This window comes from Lepidothrix coronata, unplaced genomic scaffold, assembly GCF_001604755.1.
Source record: "Lepidothrix coronata isolate B3197 unplaced genomic scaffold, Lepidothrix_coronata-1.0 Scaffold119, whole genome shotgun sequence".
In the NCBI taxonomy this organism is placed as follows: Eukaryota; Metazoa; Chordata; class Aves; order Passeriformes; family Pipridae; genus Lepidothrix; species Lepidothrix coronata.
Genome location: NW_016690299.1, coordinates 2,033,363 through 2,053,935, shown reverse-complemented (window position 1 = coordinate 2,053,935; position 20,573 = coordinate 2,033,363). Strand labels below are relative to the sequence as shown.

Here is a 20,573-nt window from a genome sequence, read left to right as displayed (position 1 = left end):
TCCCAGCCTTCACCTCCCTCTGCCTCCCCAAACTGTCAGTTTGATCAGCTTGCTGCTCTCATCCTGGGGGGGAAGCCGTGGGACCTCAGTCTCGTGGTCTCCTTTCACATCCTGAAAAAGAAAGTTAATTTTCCAGGGCCATGCAAACCATGGGGTTTGTGCAGCACAGAGCCCAGCGAGTTCCTGTTCCTGCGCCGCTGGGCAACCACAGCCCTGGTTTCCAGCCCTGAGCCCGAGTGTTTGGGTGCTCCCAGCCCCAGGGAGTGACCCGGGACCTCCAGGGTGATGGTGTTCCAGGCTTGTGTCCAAGCTCAGTGGCCTCTTGAGGCTCAAGTTCTCCCAGCCACCATCCTGTGGGAAGGGGAAGGAAGAAAGGTGGCTGAAACTCTGTCTTTGGCCTTTGGAGACATTTTTGGAGGATGTCTCCCACTGGACATCTGAGTCCACCCCAGGTTTGGTACTGGAGGTTTCTCCCATCCCTGTGGGAACACACGGCCCACAAGCAGCACCTCCATCTTCAGGCCTGTAATTATTTGTGCCCATTATTTCTGCCCTCATGAGCTCCCATGTGGAATGTGGGGGCAGCCAAGGCCTTGTCGGGGTGACGGATCAGGTGGCAGAACAGAGCTCCTGCTTTGCCGTGGGCGCTTTTTTATTCCTCTTGCACTTCTGGGTTTGGTTTTGGGGATTAGTTATAAAAAGGAAAAGGCTGCGGAAGTGAGGAGGCAGCAGTGGGCGGGAGGGAAGTGGCCTTGGGGAAGCAGCTGGGCTGGAGACGGCTCTGGCTGAGCTGGGATGTGGTTCCTGGTACCCTGCCAGGGCCGGCTGAGGAGTGCAGGACATCCCCCTGCCCGGCTGCCGGCAGGACACGTGGCAGGGCCCTCTCCCTGCACACTGCCAGGAGTTCACCCTTTTCCTTCCTCTCCCGGTGACCAGGTGGAAAAAAAGCCACCGTTTCTCCCCGCTGTTCCTCACCCTGCCCTGGAGGAGGGTTTGCTCAGGGCAGCCTTGAGGCCCCATCCCGGCACGTCCCCATCCTGGCGTGTCCCTGTCCCTGCATGTCCCCATCCCTGCTGAGCCCGCGCTTCCCATTGTGCCCGAAACCTCTGACTCATCCGTCTCTGCTCCGCTCCAGTGCAGTCCCGGGCGCGTGGCAGCCACCGGCTCACCGGCGTTTCTGTTCCCCTCTGTGGGCCAGGAACCAGCTGCTTCTCTTCCCAGCGACTACTCTTCCCACTCTGCTCGGCCTCCGGAGCCCATCCTGCCTCCAGCTCCACGTCAGCAGAATCCTGGCCCCAGAGCCTTGGAGCCGGGGATTAACTCCCCTCTGGATAGGATCTGTGTGTCCCAAGAGGAAAACAGTTGTGTCCCTGCTGGGGATGGACGTGTCTCTGTCTGCCCCCTGCCACCCCCTAGGAATCCATGCCTGTATTCCAGCACCGACTTCCATGTCCAGGATGATGCACGGACCCATTCCCAGTGCAGACTCTTGGAATCTGGTCCAAAGCCATGGAAAAAGTTGTTGGTGACAGCGGTTTTGCTCCTCCTGCCCAGCCCAGCAGTACAGGTGCTAAATCCAGCATGGCTGGTTTTGGGGCAGGGCATCATTTTTTTGGGAGGGCTTCATTTCTAGGGGGGATACATCACTTTTGTGGGATGTGCATTTTTGGGAGAGCAGCGTGGATTCAGGGGTTGCTTCCCACAGTGTTTCCCAGCGCGTGCAGGACCCTGAGACCTCCAAGAGCAGGAGGGGAAGGAGAGGAAACCAAGTGGGATAGGGCAGGTGGGTGCTGTGAATCCCACAGGAGCTGGGAGGTTTCCACAGGAGCCAGGAGGTCCCCAGGGAAGCCGGGAGAGCCCAGCCACCCCATCCCCACCACCCACACCGTGACTGAGTCACTCCTGCAGGTTCGGTGCTTCCTGCAGTGTTTGCACCCCTCCCGCCCCCTTTCCTCCAAACCCTTTTAGATGCCCAGTTTCCTTTGGATTTGAGTGCAAGGAAGGAGTTAAGCAACTACAGGCTCGTGTGGATTTGGGCCAGATATTTAAAGATCCAGGGCTGGGAAGGGAAAGGGGAGGTGTGATACTCTCCAAACGCTCCCTGCAAACACCTCGGAGGCTCCCGCTGCCGGTGCCGTCCCCGCGCTCCCGGCAGCGGCTGGTGGGGGAGAGGCAGAAAATGCCTTGCTCCTATTTTTAGCTCTTTCACAGTGTCATTAGAATAATCTGGGATTGGAGAATGTTGCCGTGCAAAATTGCCTGGGAAGGTAGAACTCAAAATGGGAAGGCTTGGGATGCTGCAGGGTGAAGGGGATGGGGATGGAGAGGGAACACGTGGCCGTGGTCCAACAGGAGCTGCCCGGGGAGCGCCGGTGGTGACAGGGGCGAGCTGATTGACACAGCAATTAATAGGCACGTCCTTAATTACATCCCGGGAGAGGGGGGTTTAAATAGAGACAAGGCACCTCCCAGGGTGGGTTATCCAGGCCAGAGGGAAGTGCTCAGCCCTGTGCCAGTGCTGGGGACACGTTCGCAGCTTTGCCAGTGGTGCCACCAGGCTCCTCACCCTGTTCATGATGGTGTTCCCATGACAGTGTTCTCTCATTGCAGCCCTTGCAAACACCCCTCTGGAGCCTGGTGTGTCGGGAATAAAACACATCAGGAAGAGCTGAGCTAAAGGGAGGAGCTCAGCAAGGCCTGGTCAGGGAATGTCCTGCTGAACCAGGAGCAAACTGGTAGGAACTACACCCAGAATCACCCTGCTCCGAGCTCTGCAGGAGTCACAGCCCTGGCCACACTCCGCCCCTCACGGATCTCCCGCCCTCGTCCTCCTCCTCCTTTGCCCCTTGGACAATTGGGCAAAGTCCAAAGCTAAACATTAGCTCAGGTCTTGAAGCAGCTGCTGACGTGCCACCCTCAGCCGTCCCCTTGCCGGTTGGATCTCGTCCCCTTGGACTCAGCCTCCACCTCCACGTGTTTCTCCCCCTGATTTAAGGTGCTTCCTGATCCTTCTGTGGCCTCCTGGGGCCAACCATCATTTATTCACCTTTTCCCCTGATCTAGGCCCTGAAAAGCAGCATCTCCCTGCTGGCACATCCCTGGTGGTCCCCACAAAACTCCCTTCCCAGTACCTGCGCACCCTGCAGTTCCTCTTGCCTCCCTCCTTCTTTCTGTCCCATGAGCTTCACAATCCCAAAAATACCTGATTTCACATCCTGATCTTGCAGCTCAAGTTCATCCTGGCAAAGGCTGCAAATCCAAACAGTTGGGTGTTTATTTGGCTGCACCCTGGTCCTGGTGGGGGTTCACCAGGACTGTCCTGAATTTGTGGTACCTCCATCATGAGCCCTTTTTTTTTGGCAGACTGGATCATGGGAAAAGAGTTCTGTGGCCTTGGGGGTCGTGGCCAGGTTGGAGAGCATCCTTCCCATCCCCACCATTCCCTGTGCCAGGTAGGAGTACGACCAGAACATCTTCCTCTGCAACCAGACATAAAATGGAGCTCAGAGGCTCATGGAAAACCCTGAGCAAGTAGATATTAGGTCTTGGAGGCTGAGTGGGACCCATGTGAGTGTTTGGAATGGGGTCTTGGAAGCTGGTACCACAACCAAGCCAACTGGGAAAATGGGAAAAAGAGTCACCTCAGATAGAATAACAGGCACAGGTCTCAGACCACCTCCCCTCCCTCACACCTTGCCTGGATGCACCTCTCAGCTCCCACAAGGTCCTTTTTTTTGGGAATAAAGCCCACTAAAGGACAGGGATGGCTCCTCTTGACCCCCAGTGGTGCCATCCCACACCATCCATCCCAAGGGACCTCGTGGCTCCATTTGAGCACTCGCTGGGCTTTGAGGGTGGAGTGTGATCCTTGCACAGTTAATTGGATTTGGCCACTGTGACAGAAGGGCTGGGGATTAGGGAGCAGGGGAGGAATTACAGGCGGGGGTGGGAGCTGCCCTCGGGGTCTTTTGTCCCAAGGGATTATTGGCAGGACTGATGGATGGGGTTGGAATCATGTTCGGGATGGTCGGTGTAATCCCTTGTGGCAGCGATGTGGGTGGCCCTGGGGATGGGCGTGGGGGGCTATGGGATTCACCCCTTCCATGGACAAACTTCCAGCTCTCCTCGGGATACAGGATGCTCCAGATGCTGCTCTGTCCATGCCCAAGTGATGGGAAGGGGCCGTATCCCGCACCGTGACCTCTCCAAATGGATCAGCAGCTCTTTAAACCCACCCAATAGCCACTAGCAAACCATGGAATCATCCTTTCCTGATGGCCTGTGGAATTTCAGAGCAGCCAGACATGTCCTAGTGCAGCCCTTTCCGAGCCTCTTTAGCTGCTGGTGTTGGCTGTTATCCTCAGGGTTGGATCCTGCCCTTCCTGGGACAGGGGGTCTCTAAAGCAAACAGGGACCCCAAGGTGAGGTGAAGGGGTGAGACACTCAGGAAGGGGATGAGATTTTTGTTCCCAGCAGCTGGAGGTTCCCAGTGGGTGGGAAACACCAGAAATGCCCAATAAAGGGATTGTGGATGTGGGTTTCAGCCCCACAAGGGTAGAGGAGCATCACAGGGATATCCTCTGATATCCCTGCCCTGCTTTTCCAGAGCAGCTGGAAGGCCTCATTTCCTTGGAAATGAGTGGGAAGTGAGCTCCCTAAATCCTCTGGACATCAGTCATCCTGCTGCCAAACTTGTCAGGGCAATCTAGCTGGAGGGGACACGCAGCAACCGCAATGCAGTGGCCACAAACACCTAATTAGGGTTAAAATAGCAAAAGGAAAGTGTGGTAATGCTGGCACTTGGGATTTTGGGCAATTCCAGGTTTAGGGAGAGCAACGGATCTGCTCTGGGTCATCTGCAGGCTGATAAATCAGCCAGAGCAGGGATGATCCTCTGGAAAACCAAAATTCAGGGGAAGCCAGTGGAGGCAAGGGAGTAATATCGGATGGTAGCTGGAAGTTACCAAGTCATGTCCCTGCTCAGAGGCCACCAAGGCATCCCCTGGAATGACATGTCAGGCAAACTCAACTTGCTGAGGCAGTGACAGGGAATTCCAGGGGCAAATCCTGGGGCAAATTGCAGGGATTTGGTGACCAGCAGGAGCCAGGTCAGACTGTATCAAAAGTCACTCCTTGTCTGCCATCCTGTCCCATCAGGAAGGTCTTCCCATATTTATTTTGGGAGACTGGAATGAGCACGGCTCGTCCTTGCCACGGGCACCAGGCTGGTCCTGCAGGACCCAAATCCATCTGGGAAGGCCAGGGGTAGCCGGGGAGCTGCTCGGAGCAGCCTGAGCCAGGCAGGGCAAGTTGGAGCAGTCCAGGAACAGGTAATTCCTGCTGCTCCTCATGGCAGGGATCACAGGCGGAGCCGCTGGGGCCGGAATGCTGGGGCAGGACGGAGAGAACCCTGTGCTCCAGCTGCATAAAAAAGGGCTCCAGCCATAAAAAAAAGGAGGATGAGAGGCTGAGGGAGGCAGGAGAAGTGGAGGTGCCCTTCCTACTGAGTTTGCTCCGGATGCTCAGTAAAGCCTGGGAGTGGTGGGAATCGGGACACACAGGCACCAGCCTGAGGGTGTCCAGAAAACTTTAAGGAATCTCCTTTTCCGCCCAAAATTCCCAATTTCTCAGCCAAGCCCTGCCATCGGTGGGTTTGGCAAAGCCAAGAATGCGATTCACTCAGGGAAAACCAGGAGCTTCCATAGGGACGGGGTGGCAACACGTGGCCATGGAGTGCACTGGGAACCAGTGTGGGTCCGTGTTCAGCGGGACAATGTCTTTGGCCAGCGGGATTTTTCCCCCAGGAGAGCGGGAGGGTTTGACGGCGCCCACCGCGCAGGAGTTAATTGGGTTTTCTTTCTGCTAATTGCGAGGGGAAGGGAAGAATGCCCTTAATTAATGGGAGGGCAAACCAGCCGTGCAGAACGGGCCGGATCCACCAACCCATGCACAAAAAATCCCAGCTCTCCCCCTCGCCATGGCAACGGGAAAATGCAGGGTATCCTGCTTGTTCAGCCAAAAAAACCCCTGGAATACCCTCCTGGGAAACACGTTACCCTCACTGGCGAGTGGGACCTTCCCAGGGAAAACTAAGACTCAAAGTAATATTTTTCAGGGATTAAAAGATTCCTGGGGAGGTCTGGGTGCGAGGAATGGTTGGATTTGCCTTGTGCTGATGAGCATTGACGGGGTCTGATGGGACCTGTCTTGGCTGGAGGCGTCTTGTAAGGCCCTGGGAAGGATGTTTGGTCCAGGAGGAATCTTGTTCATCCCAGGTTCTCCCACCTCTTCCTGGCGTGCCCTAAATCCACCCCTCCTGTACGGGTGGAGGGGTGGGAGGACCGTGTTCCCCTCTGCATAAATAATAATAAAAAGTCTGCAATAAGTGTTAAAAAAATTCACTCTTGTGAATCAAACTTTGGGAGCAGAGGAAGGCTTGGGAGAGACTCCAGAGCTCGCCTCTGCAGCCGCTCCCAGTGGGAATTTAGATGTTTTCTCCTCTTCCATTCCAAGCCTGAAACATCCCTGCCGGGACAGCTGGTTCCACAAGCCCAAAAAAAAAAAAAAAAAAAAAAACAACCCACCCCGTGTGAGTATGAAAATCATATTGAAAAGAGCTGAAATTTAATTAGGTCACATCCTTGTGATCTGGTGATGCAAATCAGTGCCTGGCACTGCCTGGAAAATGTGACAGCGGTTAATGAGGAAAGCACGCCGGTGGGATTTCCCTCCGAAGCTGGACAGCTGGGGAAAACATCAGGAAAACTTCATACCCCTCTGGATTGCTGGGAGGTGAAACTCTCCTGCAGGTCTGTTTTGGGCCTGGAGCAGAACTGTGGCCACCACCCAGGGCTGTGGTGCAGACGACGCTCGTCGGTGCCGGGATGGTCAGTCACTGGATCGGTGCCGTCATTCCCACTGGAGCTTTTCCAAGGAGGCAAATGGGCACTGTCAGCTCCCCAGGTGTGGATGTGGGTCAGTATTGACCCCCTCATTCACCTACACCTGCCATGGATTGAGGAGTGGGTGTGGAATTTCATTCTCCAGTTTGCAGTGTCAACGTCTCCGTGTCGGGGCTGATCCCACCCTTATTTTGGGGGAAAACCCAATGTTTTTGCATGACAGTGTCCAGGAGACTGTGCATGTGCCAAGTGTAAATCCATAGGGAAATTTTGCTGCTGCCCTCCCTGTGAGACCCCTTGGGATTACTCAGGATCTTCCATATCTCTTGCAGCGTCTGGGACCAAACAACTCTCCACTTTCAATTTGGCAGCCACTGGAAAGTGAAAGGGAAACCTTCTCCCAACCCCAGCAGCAGCTTTTCCCCCACATTCCTGTGATCCAGCCTCCTGTGACCCCACTGCAGACGTCTCAGATATTTGCAGACGCTTTTAGGGCTCAGTTTGGGACGAGAAAGCCAGACCACAGCTCTATTGCTTGGCAACAGATTTCCTTCCCAAAAAATCCCACCCCAAACCCAAGTGTTATATTTAATTCAGTGGGAAGGCTCACAGGCAACGCCCTGTGAACACTGTCAGGGCAGCCTGGGCTTTGTGGAGGGGATATTTTGGGAGGATGGGGGTTGGTTCTGGGAAGACACGGCTGTGAGATGGGGGGGTGCCCCCCAAGGCTTCCCACTCATGTAAAGAAAGGGCAGAAATGCCCAGATCCAGTCCCTGAGTCTCCCACAAACCAAGAGAGGACGGTGTGTCTGTCCAAAAAAATCATATGATGGCACCAGGAGCCACATCAGAGCCTTTCCTTCTTGCCACGACCAGAGAAGCTGTAGCTGCCCCATCCCTGGAAGTGTCCAAGGCCAGGTTGGACGGGGCTTGGAGCAACCCCCCATGGCAGGGGGTGGAATGGGATGGTCTTTAAGATCCCTCCCAACCCAAACCATTCTGGGATTCTACACTGTGTAATGTCTTTGGGTTCATCGAGCCCATAAAATCTGGGATCCATCAAACATCAGTATAGACAAACCTTTGCAATTTATTTATACACACCCAGATATAAAAATATAGATGTAGGAATCCTTGCAGTTGGAGCCAGCAGCAGTCACTGGGGTTTTCTCCTTTCCCTGAGCTCCCCCCCAGCACAGATTTAGACTGAGATCTAATTTAGATCCACGTTTAAAGGCATTTTGCTTCCAGCTCCAGGCTGACCACGGCCCCACGCACGGACTGCAGCCAAGCTGAGTGTGTTAGAGGTTGGCTCCGCTACAGAAACATCATCCCATTCTTTTTTCCAAGAGCTCCAAGCTGACAAAGCAGCTGGGCTGGAAAGATGCTCAGGGAGCTCCGGCACTGGATCACCCGGCCCCGGCACCGCTGGTCCTCCCACTCCAGGTGGCCTTTTCCAGATATATTCTGGTGGGAGGGACTGGGCAGCACAGATCCCACCAAAGCTCATGGAGAGGTTTTGGACCTACTGGAAGATGCCAAACCCCCAACCTGCTGCTCGTCCCGCAAAATGGAGCCCCCAAACAAACACCCCACGTGCTTCCCCCTCCCAGCATGGGCAAGGCCTTTGCCAGGACTGGCAACGCCAGCGCAGCTGGAGTCTGGATTTCCTCGTGTCTTCGGGAAGCAGCTTCATGTCTTGCATTAATTTCTTTCTTAATTACCCCCGTCCCCCTCCGCGGCGTCTCCCGAGGAGCGGATGACACGCCTGTTGGACACGCTGGATCACCCGGCTTGTCTTCCCAGCCCCGTTTATTTATTAGCCAGCGTTCCCTTCCCAACTAACCGGATTTAATATTTTTGTTCCAGTTGGCCAAGGTTTTATTGACCGTGGAGAGGCAGAAATCGCTGCCACACACGCACGGCGCGGGCGGAGACGCCGAGGTCGGGACGGAGCACCCCGTGGCCGTCCCAGATCCAAAGGGAACTGAGGAAGCAGCAGCCTGGACATCATTTTTCCCTCCGTGCTGCTCCCAAAAGCCTGGCTGTTGGCACTTAACTTACTCCAGACACACTGTATGTGCACATACATTCCTTGGCCATGCGGTCAGACCGGAAAAGATTGCCTTCAGCCCAGGAACCGCAGCGGGAAGGAGGCTGGGAAGAGCTGTGCAGGCACTGAGGAGGGAACGCTGCAGCCTCCAGAAAAGCTGCAGTCAACACTTTTTTTTTTTAGGAGCCGTGGTGCTAAAAGAGGAACCGCTGCGGGACACGCGGTTGGAAAGGCTGAGATGGCTGGGGGGGGAAAGCGCTTTTATTCTGGCAAAATCCCTCCTCCCTCCTGAAAATCTCCCTGCAGGACTTTGGGCAGCACGAGGAGCCCCTTTGGGTCGGAGCCCCTCCCAGGATCCCGCTCCATGAGCACTGACATGGATCCAGCTGCTCCCAGGAGCCTGGACTTTGTCAGCTGTCCCACCGACACGGCCCAGTTGAAGGGTGTCCGAGAGCACCTCACCCAGCCAGGCCTCACTCCCAGTGCCCACAACATATTCCTGGTTGGAATCACAGCCACATCCAGGCACCATCCCTTACACTCACATGGATCAGGGCAGGGTGGTTTCTGAAGGGTGGCAGAGTCACAACCCCCACAGGGAGAGTTTTGCTCCCAATCCCTCAAGCCTCGTGCTCCAGATTCCACTCCCTGCTCCCACCAAACAGCCCTCCGAGCTGCCATTGGGAAGTTTGGCATCTCACATCCCCAAAGCAGCTCCAGGCCCTGACCAACAGGAGTTTTGGCAACACCAGCGTGGTGTCACAGCTCCAAGCACTGGGTGTTCCCAGCCGAGCTCTGCGCTTTGCTGGGAATCACCACAGCGGGATGGGATGCTCGGGAGCTGTGGCAGGAGCGGGGCTGAGCCCTCAGATCCCCCTGGATGGCATGAGGCTTCCATGCTCAGACATTCCAGCGCGGCGCTGCGCCGGGCTCGGAGCGCGTCAGTCACTCACCGGTGCCGCACCGGAATTTGCATAATTCCAATTATGTTTCCAAAACGGGGAACGGGCTCTGACAACAACAACTCTGCAGTGCCTTGAACAATCAGAGAAGATGGGAAATCGTTGTCTTGACAGCCCTGCAAGTGCTTTCTGCCGGCAGAAACTCAGTGGGAAAGGATGCGGCATTCCAGGTTTTCCCAATGAAACCAATGGAAATAAATGTGTTTGAGGAAGAATGAGCCTCCCCCAGGCACTGCTCTGCCTCTCTGTCCTCCCATCCCTGCAGCCCCTGTCCCCTTCCTCCCCCAGGAGCATCCTGGCTACCTCACCTCCTGCCTTTCCCAATTTTCTCCTGCACCCGGAGGCAAAAGAAAACCAGGAATGACGGAGCCGGCTGGATCTGCCGTTGGTGTGTTGAGCCATCGCTGCCAAGGAGGCAGGAGCAGCAGGATATTTAATCTCCATGAGTCACCTCTCCCTCCCTATCTGCCATCTGCAAGTGCTCCAGCCTGAACTGCAGGTTTGGGATCGGGCTGCTCCGGCCCCACGCAGCTGAGGATATCCCGGAGCCTTCCTTGGTGCGAGCTGGGGATGCCGGGGATTTGGCAGATGTTAAACACATCCACGGATCCAACGCCTTAAGTAGCACCTGGTTTTCCCAGGGCAGGTGCTGGGAGGTGGGAGAGAGCCCAGGAGGAAGCTGTGGGTGCCGGAGGCCTCTTCTCCAGACAACGGAACCGGCGGCAAAACACTCCGTGTCTGTCGTGGAGCGCCCACGGTTAATTGGCAACCCGAGAGAGGAGGGAGCTGCGAGGAGAGACATCAGTTCATAAACCCTCAAGAGTTGGGAAGCTCCAGATTTTCCAAAGGCCCAAAAGTTACATATGCATCAGGCTGCCCAGAAGCTGGCAAACACCTGAAGGAGTTAATCCGCAGATCCCGCTCTGGGATGCCAGAACTCCTCCAGTGTCAACGTGATTAACCAGTTTCACTACTCGGAGAGTTTCCAGGGGGAGCAGGAGTGCTGGAGAGCCTGGGAGAGGGGAAAGAGGAGCTATGGAGCCCCTTCTCCCCCATGTCAGTGTTCCAGGGGACCACCAGAATGGTGAGGAGGCAAAAAGTGAATGTAGTGTTGGAGGAAGAGGTTTCAGGCTGTGACCTGGAGGCCTTGAGCCAAGGAAACCCACAGGCAGCTCCCAACGAGGTGGAAAAGCTGCAGCTTGTCCTCGTGGGGAGATGCATCCCCCTTCCAAAATAGTAAGGGCCATGGTGGAAAGAGGAGCTGGGAAGTTTTGGTGCCAGTGGTTAAAAGCATAACCTCCCATCAAGGGGAAAATGCAGAGGAGGATTTCTCCACGGGGAATCAGCCAAACAGGTACGGCAGGAGCGAGATCCTGAGATTGCAGCTGCCAGGCTGCAGGCAGCGTTCCTTAAAGGAAAACACATCACTGCCCAGGTCTGCAGTATTCCCAGCCCTCCCTGGAGAGGCCGGAATGCTGCAGCCAACGTGGCCAGCAGCAGGTCCTGGACAGAGCGGTGCCGCAGGAGAGTGGCAGGAGCTCCCAGATCCCAGCCTGGACGGTGCTCCTGGCTCACAAACGCCACACACTCAGGATGTTTGGAGGCAAGGGCTGGAGGACTTTGGATTCATTAGCAAGTCCAAGGCTGTAAGATGAGCCAGAGTGAGATGTAGGGACAGCTCGTTGGCAGCGATTCAGCACCTTCCACCCCAGCCCTGCTGAGCTTGGCTCATCTTCCAGCGAGCAGGTGCTGGGGAAGCTCGTCCCAGACCTTTGTGCCGGGCAGTAAGGACTCACCCAGCACACCAGCACTGTCTGTCCTGCTGCTGCCCCTCACCTCCCTCTCAAAATGCTTTTATTTCCTGTGCTGACATGAAAACCAGTCCAACGTGGGTCATCCCAGCCCAGAACACTCATTATATTGAAAATATGAGTAACTATGATATATATAGGGTGGAATTTGGACATTTAAACACGATGCAATTTGAACACTTAACAGACAGACTTGCTCTGGATGGAAAGGCAGAGCCAAATCCCTGCTTCCCTGCTCTCCATGGCATGAGGCGGGTGCTGGGCTTGGTTACAGTCAGGGCAGCAGCCTGGAAGCCACAGGTACGTGATAGGAAAAGCTTCCCAGAGAGCTGGGTGAGTTCCAGGCTAATCCAGCCCCTGTGGGGAGAGGAGCCCCGGCAGATGTTCAGTTATGGGATAACTGCACCGGCGCATCCCGGTCTGCTGGAAGTTACCAGCCACGGGGTTGTGCTGCTCCACGACAGCCCCCCCACTTCCCAAGGGAAAATGTAACAAAGCTCCTCAGGGCGAAAACAGCAAATATTAACAGCACAAGGACCACGCAATCCCACGTTCCATGGGCAAAGTGCAAAGTCCCCTTCGGAGCGAGCGCCAAGCCAGCGGCGCTGCCCAGGCAGGAGCTGTCAGCACCAGGCCCTGCAAACCCTGGAGCTCCCACCCTTCGTGGGACGGGTTCGTTCTCCAAATACCAGTTGAAATGAATGGCAGAGGTATTCTGGGGTTCTGCTCCTCTCCATCCAGGCGGGTGCCGTGCTCTGATGGACCCTCACGACCCTCAGAGCTGCAGCTCAGCCCAAAATGTGAAATAAAAGTGCATTCCCATAAACCAGCCAAAGAACCATCGGATCAGCACAGTGTTTGCTTCAGCTTTCCATGGATTTTCATCTCCTGCAATGCTGAGAGAGAAAACCTCCCCTCCTGCTACATCCGAATGAAACTTTGGGATGAAGCCGGTGCCTGGCCCAGGCAGAGTTACACCCATTACAGTACAAACAAGGAATCCATTCTAGGCACAGACACAGGGATAATTTAGGAGTTCATAGGACCAGAAACACAGAATGGTTTGGGTTGGAAGGGACTTTAAAGACCAACCAGTTCCAACCCCCTGCCATGGGCAGGGACACTTTCCACTAGCCCAGGTTGCTCCAAGCCCTGTCCAACCTGGCCTTGGACACTTCCAGGGATGCAGGGGCAGCCACAGCTCCTCTGGGCAACCTGTGCCAGGGCCTCAACCCCCTCACAGTCAGGAATTCAGGCTGTTTTCTACACCTTGGCCCCCTCCCCTCCTCTGTTTAACCACTAAAGGAGTTTTCACCCACTGAAGGGCAATTTGGGCACCAGGATACCTCTACAGGTCCAGGAGTTGCTGGTGGCACCCCTGGGAATTGTCCTCACCTAAAAACTCACGGGGAAAACAAAGTGTTTTAAGTGCTACCAATTTCCAAGCATCACCAACTTCCATCTCTCAGGACACCCATTAAACCCTGCTGAAGTATTTTTCCTAACTAAAGCTGTCCTGGGAGACGCAACTAAAGAAACCAGGAGCAGAGGAGTGAAGTGCATCCTCTGGAAGGGAAAACTTGAGAGGCAAAGCAGGAGCCAGAGCCTGTTAAACCGCTGTGAGACTCAGCAGATGAGTCACATCTTGACTCTTTTCTTTCCCCCCTCCTTTTTTTAAGGAGGCCAGAGATACCTGTTCTTAAGCAAGAGCAGAGGCACTTCCTGGACAACCCGCCGCACACCCCATTTCCTGCCTGTAAAAACCACCTTCCCCACGAGCTCTGACTCAGCCCTGCACCCTCCAGAGCTAACACGGGGCTAAAATTACACCATTCTGCTCTCTGGGTGCTCACAGTTTTGAAAGTGAGCTGGACTGTGGGGCTCCACCTCGGCCTGAAGCCCTGAGAGCGTCGGCTCAGACGTAATTCCGAAACACAGCCCTGAGCGGTGCCGGGGCCGCGCGTGGGACCCCAGAAAAGGAACTGAGTTAGTCAGCAGAGGTGACACTTTCTCACCAACAGCCCCTGGAAGCTGATTCTTCCCCATGAGGTGAGGGGGAAGCTTTTCTTTTTCATTCCAGAAAGCTCCAAAGCCGAGGGGATTTCGGATCCCACACGCTGAGCCCTTCAGGCTGGACAGATATGGGAAGCAAATCCAAGATAAAAAGCACGGTCGTGCTTTAGAGGGAAGTCTGAGTCACAGTGCTCACACCAAGGCTGCTTCCACACTCTGCAGCGAGCTCTCCACTCCTGGCAGTTGCTTTTCCCATTCCCAATTCCCAGTGAGAAGGGATATAACCACAGGTCCACCACCGGCTCTCACAGACCTCGTGTCCAGCTGTTCTGACAACGTTTTTAAAGCAAGACACATTCCTTTAGGAGGACTTGGATTAGCAGGGGTAATCTCGCATTAGGAACGGCAGGCACACTTTTTCCAAGCCCTGTCCATGAGGATCAGAGCCCTGTGAGTGAGGGCAGAGCCCTGAGTGAGTCAGGGTGCAGTTCAGAGTCACGCTCCCCGCGGCCCGATAAGCGCCGGCATTTTGAGATGTGACTCACTACTACAACGAGAGAGACACGAGTTTCCCCCTCTGGAGCCCTGTCTCCCAACTCCGAGGAGTTTAATTAAGCCAGAGTAAGTTCATTTACACAGCCACACCCTGAGCTGACATCCAAGTAGACAGAGCCCGAACGCCCTGGAAGGGGAAGGCTTTGCAGGGAATCCACCACCCCTGAGCCCAGGGACTCCCACCTGGCTGGATAACCATGGAATGGTTTGGGTGGGGAGGCACCTCAAAGACCATCTATTCCCAACCCTCTGCCACAGGTAGGGATGCCACTGACTAGCCCAGGTAACGATGCTTCCCGAGGATTCCCAAAAGCTTTGCAACAAGAAGACAGTTCCCAGACTCGGCCTCACACCTGGAGCTGTGGGAGCCACCTCGGAGACTCTGCCAGCAGAGCCTGAGCAGCCCAGCTCCAGGCTGTGACCCCGCTGCCTCTCCCATGGGATGGCAGCTGTCGCAGTGTCCGTATCCCGCTGCTCCCATCCCGGCCCCCCCACAGCCCCAGCACCTGCCCAAGTCCTTTTATCGGCTCACTCGTGTCCTGCTCAGGCACCACAGAGCCCCAGCGTCACATCTGTCGCTCCACAAGCACCTCGAGTCACTCAGCAGCCCTTTTGTCCATCCCTGCATGTCCTACACCGGCCTCCTGTCCTCCCTTTCCAAGCAATCCCCTCCGTGGAACAGCTTCCCAAGTTACGTGGGGCTGGCACCGAGGCTGGATAACCCTGACACTGAAATTTGCTCGAGATTATTAAACGCCAAGTGGGAATATTAAAGAAGCACCGTCCTTTTCCACTTATAAAAACAGTCACTCATCTAATTCTCCAAGGAATTACAGCCAGGCTTCCGAGCTGGGAGATCCAGAACAGAGCCCTCTTTATCTCAGCACAACGCCACCAGATTGCCCCTTTCTGTTTCTCTCGTAATTAAATATAAGCAACATACCAGGAGAGCTCCGCTGTGTAATTGCTTTATTTTTTCTGCTTAGTAGTTCTTTACCAACACTACAGCCATATTGAGAACACAGAATTCCTGGTTACTCCAGTCAGGGGGGGTCACAGGCCACAAACTCAGTCACTGGTCGGACACGATTTGACGCCACTCAGAACTTACTCCACAGAACTCACACGGACACGAATCGACGCGCTTGGAACTCCAGATGGGTTTGGAAATCACCAGGTTTCGTACAGGATTCCCACTTTATCCGGCCTGTGAGCCACTACCTCGTGGTGGAGGTTCAGCTACAGCCTAGAAAGGACATGTTGGAAGTGAAACCTGTGGGGTTTGTTCGGTACCGACGGCCCTTTATTTTTGACATCTCTGCCACATCTTTCAGTAACTTTTCCTCCCCCTTTCTCCTTCCCCGTTCCTCCCCCCCCCAAAAAAAAAACCCCAAAACATTAAAAAAATTCCAGAAGCAAAAGCAGTTTCCTTTCACCTACAAAAACAGAATAACAAAGTCACTAAGGGAATACAAAGTTGTGAAGTCAACGCAAAGGCTGCCCCAGCACTTGGAAACACAGGAAACCAACTCAGACGAAAAATGAAGTTACTGAAGTTTTCATGTTGACTGAGAATAGGTTTAAGAAAGTTCAAGAACCATTAATAGAGCTTCAAGTTTTCCAGTTTAGGCATTTACTTTGTGCTTGGCTATTTTATTGATGCTCCAGAAGAAAACAGTAACCATACTCTTGTATTTTTTTTTTTTAAGTTTTTATACCACCACACTTGTTTGTTAAGTTACAGCAACAGGAAAAAAAAAAAAAAAGAAAATAAAAGCTAGAAAATAGAGCAATGATTTTTCCAACGGCAAAAAAGCCTTGGATTAAAGTAAACTAATCCCACTTCCTCTTCTTTAGGGCTGAGATTGAAGAGTTATTTCTACATTGAGCTTCTCCAGACTCCCTAACTCACAAAGTCCATCAATGCTCTATCTTCTAGCACCAAGAACCCATCCAGTCCCATTTGCAACCCACATCCAGACAAGTCTTTTTGGAACCATATTCTAAAAGGACTTCGAGCAAAGCATTGGATTTGAGAAGTGAATTCAGGATTTTTGTCTTCCCACACATCTTTGGTAAGAGCTCCATAATACAACGTACTCTCCATGCAGAGTCACCACTGCAGCAATGTAGTGTAACGCCCCCAATTCCACGTAAAACTTATATTCTTGGAAACAAAAAAAAAACAAAAAAAAAAATTAAGGAGAGGTTAAAAAAAAAAAAAAAGGAAAATAAAAGCCATTTTCTTCTGGTTTTGTAGCATACATTCCTAGAATTCCCCACCGGAGTTCTAACTCCTTGAGGAAATCTGAAGTTAATCCTTAAGGCTGAATAAGAACCAGCTGCTTTAACAGTTTGTGCACCCAGCGTTAATTAATACTTGATTGAGTTTTTTATGCAAATACTCGCCCTGGGTGGGGTTTTTGATTGGCCAGTCACCTCTACAGGCTGTGACATGGCTAACGAGCTGCTTGCCCTTTAAGAACTAATTATGGAAGTTTACATTCAGCGTCGATTCTCTCTCTCTCTCTCTCTCTCTTTCTCTCCCCTCCCAGCTCTCAATAGCAGTTACTCAATGGGCTTCACACATAGTTCCCTTTCCTACAGGACTACAGCAACAACCGGGACACACGGGAGGCTCCAGCTACTCGCAGGAGCTCGGTCCAGGCTTGGAAAACTAAAGCAAGAAGTGATTTCCTCAAAATGGCCATAACTGATGTCAAAACCACCGGGCTCGAGTCGAGCTCAGCGAGGAACTCGCCCCTTTTCTCAAGGCTCCAACATGGAAAAATAATAACAATAACAACGGTTTCCTTCTTTCTGTTTGGAAAGGACCAGGAATCCTTTTAAGGTAGAGGCAAGTCAGTGCTGGATTTTCGCCTAAACATCTGCGATTCAAAGCAAAACTCGCTGCAACATTTGTAACGCTGCATCTGCTTTTGGAAGGAACCTCCACTCGGGGGGGACCGGCACCGAGTAGCAAAAAACTGCAACTAAACGTCATTTTAAGACCAAAAAAAACCCCTGACCTGGAACTACGGACATCGTTCCTGTCCCGCTTGCTGTGTGGCGTGGGGAGCTGCTTTGCATCCCCTCCTCATGCATGATGTATGATGGGGCAGAGCTCCCCAGCTGACATTCCAAAAGCAGTTCTTAACATTTCCCGGCGCCCGATATGCACTTCGAAACACACCTTAACAGTGGAATTCCCACTCTCTGCCACTGCAGGCAAGAATTCCCCTCGTTAGCCTGAGCCGTGGAGCCAGACCGAGTCGCTGTTTAGTTACAGATTAACAGAACTTTTCTTTTAAAAAAAAAAAAAAAAAAAAAAAAAAGAAGAAGAAAAAAAAAGTCCTTAATATAAAAAGACAGACTGCGGTTTGATTTTAAGCAATAATTTTCAGTTTACTAGATGAAGTCGACCTAGCAACATATCCTGCAGGAATGCAAAAAAGTAGCAATCTACAGCAAAGTGAGAGAGAGAGGAAAAAAAAATAAAATATATATAATCAAAAAAAGTAGACCCAGAAAGCATACACTGAAAAATGGACCCCCTCCCCCAACATCCCCCCAAAATAATTCAAACCAGCAAAGGGCTATCGAGAGGAAACAACAACAAAAAAAAAAACCAACAAAAAAAAAGTTACTTAGCAAGTCTACAATGTGTCCTTCCCCTGTTTGCTGGAAGTCTGGCATAGCATCTAGTGCCTGTGTTCGTGTCCCATTCCGAGGTTAGAGCATCCTAACGCCAAGCAGGAGGAGTTAGAACAGGAATCCAGCCAAGGGTGCAGGAAGAAAGGGTGGCAGAAAGGTGATCGTAATCCTATGGATGCTTTTTATTTTTTTTTATTTTTTTTTTTACTTTTCAGTAGAGAATCATTCTTCTGGAAAGCCACGTGGGTTATTTTTTTTTTTAAATTTGTTTTTCTGTTTGTTTGTTTGTTTCTTTAATTCTTTGTAGACTAAATAGTTCCTCTCCCCATTAGGATTTATAATTGGACGTTAACCACGTCAGCCCTTCGTAGAGTCCATCCCCCGTCGTGGCACAGGAGGGCTGCACATACCAATTCCTATCCCTGATCCGGGTCAGGCCCAGTTTCTCCTGGATCTCGTGGGGTTTCATGGCGTCGGGCAGGTCCTGCTTGTTGGCGAAGATGAGGATGATGGCGTCCCGCATCTCCCGGTCGTTGATGATGCGGTGCAGCTCCTGCCGCGCCTCGTCGATGCGGTCGCGGTCGGCGCAGTCCACCACGAAGATGAGCCCCTGCGTGCCCGTGTAGTAGTGCCGCCAGAGGGGCCGGATCTTGTCCTGGCCGCCCACGTCCCACACGTTGAACTTGACGTTCTTGTAGGTGACGGTCTCCACGTTGAAGCCCACGGTGGGGATGGTGGTCACCGACTGGCCCAGCTTCAGCTTGTACAGGATCGTGGTCTTGCCGGCCGCGTCCAGCCCCAGCATCAGGATCCGCATCTCCTTGTTCCCGAAGATCTTGGACAGCACCTTGCCCATCTCGGCGGCATCCAAGGGAGGGCGGCAGGGCGAGCGCCGGGCCCCGGCGGCGAGAGAGGGGGCGGGCGGGGCTCAGCGCGGGCCGCGCATGGGGCGCCGGGGAGGCGGCTCCCGCTGCTCCGCCGGGCCCGCGGCGGCGGCTCCGCCCGCTGCTGGCTGTGCGGCGGCCGCGGCGCTCAGCTCATGGGTGCCGGGCGGTGCCCCCCGAGGGTGCCCGGGCCGTGCCGGGCGGTCCGGGCCGCGCTCCCTCACCCGCCGCCGCCGGAACAGGGGCCGCGCGCGCCCGCGCCCGCTTCCGCCCCGCTGCCGCCGCCGCCGCCGCGCCCCCGCGCATGCGCCGCGCGCGCGCCGCGCCCCGCCCCGCCCGCCTTCCGCCCGCGCCTTCCCGCCCGCCAGCCGCGCGTGCGCGGGAGGCGGTGCCGCGCCCCGCGCGGGGCGGAGGGAGGAGGAGGGAGGGGGCGTGGCCTCAGCGTTGATTGGTGGGAGAGAGCGGGGGGCGGGGCCGCGGTGGGGAGAGGCGCCACGCGATCACGCGTCAGCGCGGGGCGCGCGCAGGGGGGCGGGGCGAACCTTAAAGGGGCAGCGGCCGGCTGGGACCGCGCCCGGCACCGGCCGCGGGGAACCGGGAGAGAGCCGGGAATGTGTGGGGATAAATCCCTGTCTGGGCATGGTGGGTCTGCACTGTGAGGGCGGTGAGGTCCTGGCACAGGCTGCCCCTGGATCCCTGGAAGTGTCCAAAGCCAGGTTGGATGGGGCTTGGAGCGACCTGGGATAGGGGAAGGTGTCCCTGCCCATGGCAGGGGGTGGCACTGGATCATCCTTTTGGTCCCTTTCAGCCCAAACCACTCTGTGATTCTGTGATGCATCATCGGGTTTACAACTCCGTGTTCTCTCGGGACACTCCCTGTAATTCCAATCAGTGAAACTCCATCCCTGGACAACCCCTCTGGAAGCGCAGCGCTCGCCCACGTCCGTCCCCGGTGCTCCGGGAGCCGTGTCCCGGCACGCCCGGGTGACACAGAGCAGCTTCTGCTCACACACGTCGGGCCGGTCCCGCAGCCGGGACCTGTCCCAGCCCTGCGCTCCTGGGAATGTGCCAGCGGGGCTGGGACAGGGAGCACTGAGAGGCTTGGACAGGGAACACTCCAGGGCTGTTCCTCCCAGCCTGGGCGCTGGAGCAGGGGGTGCACACATGATTCCTGCTGGCAGGAAAGTAATTCTGGTTTGGCGGCTCCTTCTGAGCTCGTGGAGCAGAGACAAGGGAAGCGGCATCGGGAACACAAAACCAGAATCACCGGAATCCCAGAATCCCGGAGTGGTTTGCATTGTAAGGGACCTTAAAGCCCATCTCATTCCACCCCTCTGCCATGGGCAGGGACACCTTCCACTAGGATGTACTTGATCACTCCGGGGTCTCCAGGGGATGTGATCCATCTTCTCCCGGTGCGTGTTCCCTTGGGATTGTGTCTGGGGGACCTGACTTCACCAGATCCTCCCATCCCATCAAAAATACCAAATTTTGAATTTATTTTTATGGCAGGCATGTGGCACATGCAAAGGAATCCCCCTTGGGACAGCCAAAGGGAAATGCTTTGGTGTCTTTAGAGGGACAGGAGGTTTCCTGGACCACAGAATTACTAAGGGATCAAGCACTGAGCTCTTGTGACCAGTGACAGGACCCGAGGGAATGGCTGGAGCTGTGCCAGGGGAGGGTTAGGTTGGATCTCAGGAAAAGGTTCTTCCCCCAGAGGGTGGTTGGCACTGAAC

General features: G+C 54.4%; 1 protein-coding gene and 1 long non-coding RNA gene across 5 annotated transcripts; one reads left to right on the top strand and one right to left on the bottom strand.

Moving 5' to 3' along the window:
- Nucleotides 1-2,144: 2,144 nt before the first annotated feature.
- On the top strand, nucleotides 2,145-3,444 carry LOC108502473. The gene is made up of 3 exons (XR_001876493.1): nucleotides 2,145-2,267; nucleotides 2,611-2,735; nucleotides 3,364-3,444. It is a non-coding gene; the product is annotated as an uncharacterized LOC108502473 (long non-coding RNA).
- An 11,804-nt stretch (nucleotides 3,445-15,248) lies between these two features.
- ARF6 (ADP ribosylation factor 6) lies at nucleotides 15,249-18,880 on the bottom strand. 4 transcript variants are annotated; one of them, XR_001876499.1, is made up of 3 exons: nucleotides 18,361-18,880; nucleotides 17,326-17,600; nucleotides 15,249-16,463 (listed from the first exon to the last, which is right to left on the bottom strand). XR_001876499.1 is itself a non-coding variant. In XM_017825504.1 (2 exons), coding segments are annotated over exons 1-2 (447 nt in total). In that variant the 5' UTR covers nucleotides 18,807-18,880; the 3' UTR covers nucleotides 15,249-16,462. The 4 variants fall into 4 exon arrangements, 2 of the variants coding, with proteins under 2 accessions (XP_017680993.1, XP_017680992.1); XR_001876500.1 differs by having other exon boundaries at nucleotides 15,249-15,542; XM_017825504.1 differs by lacking the exon at nucleotides 17,326-17,600.
- Nucleotides 18,881-20,573: the final 1,693 nt, after the last annotated feature.

Excerpts from the sequence above, each read along its gene's own strand:
- ARF6 (XM_017825503.1), bottom strand. The coding sequence starts at position 18,806 with ATGGGCAAGGTGCTGTCCAAGATCTTCGGGAACAAGGAGATGCGGATC.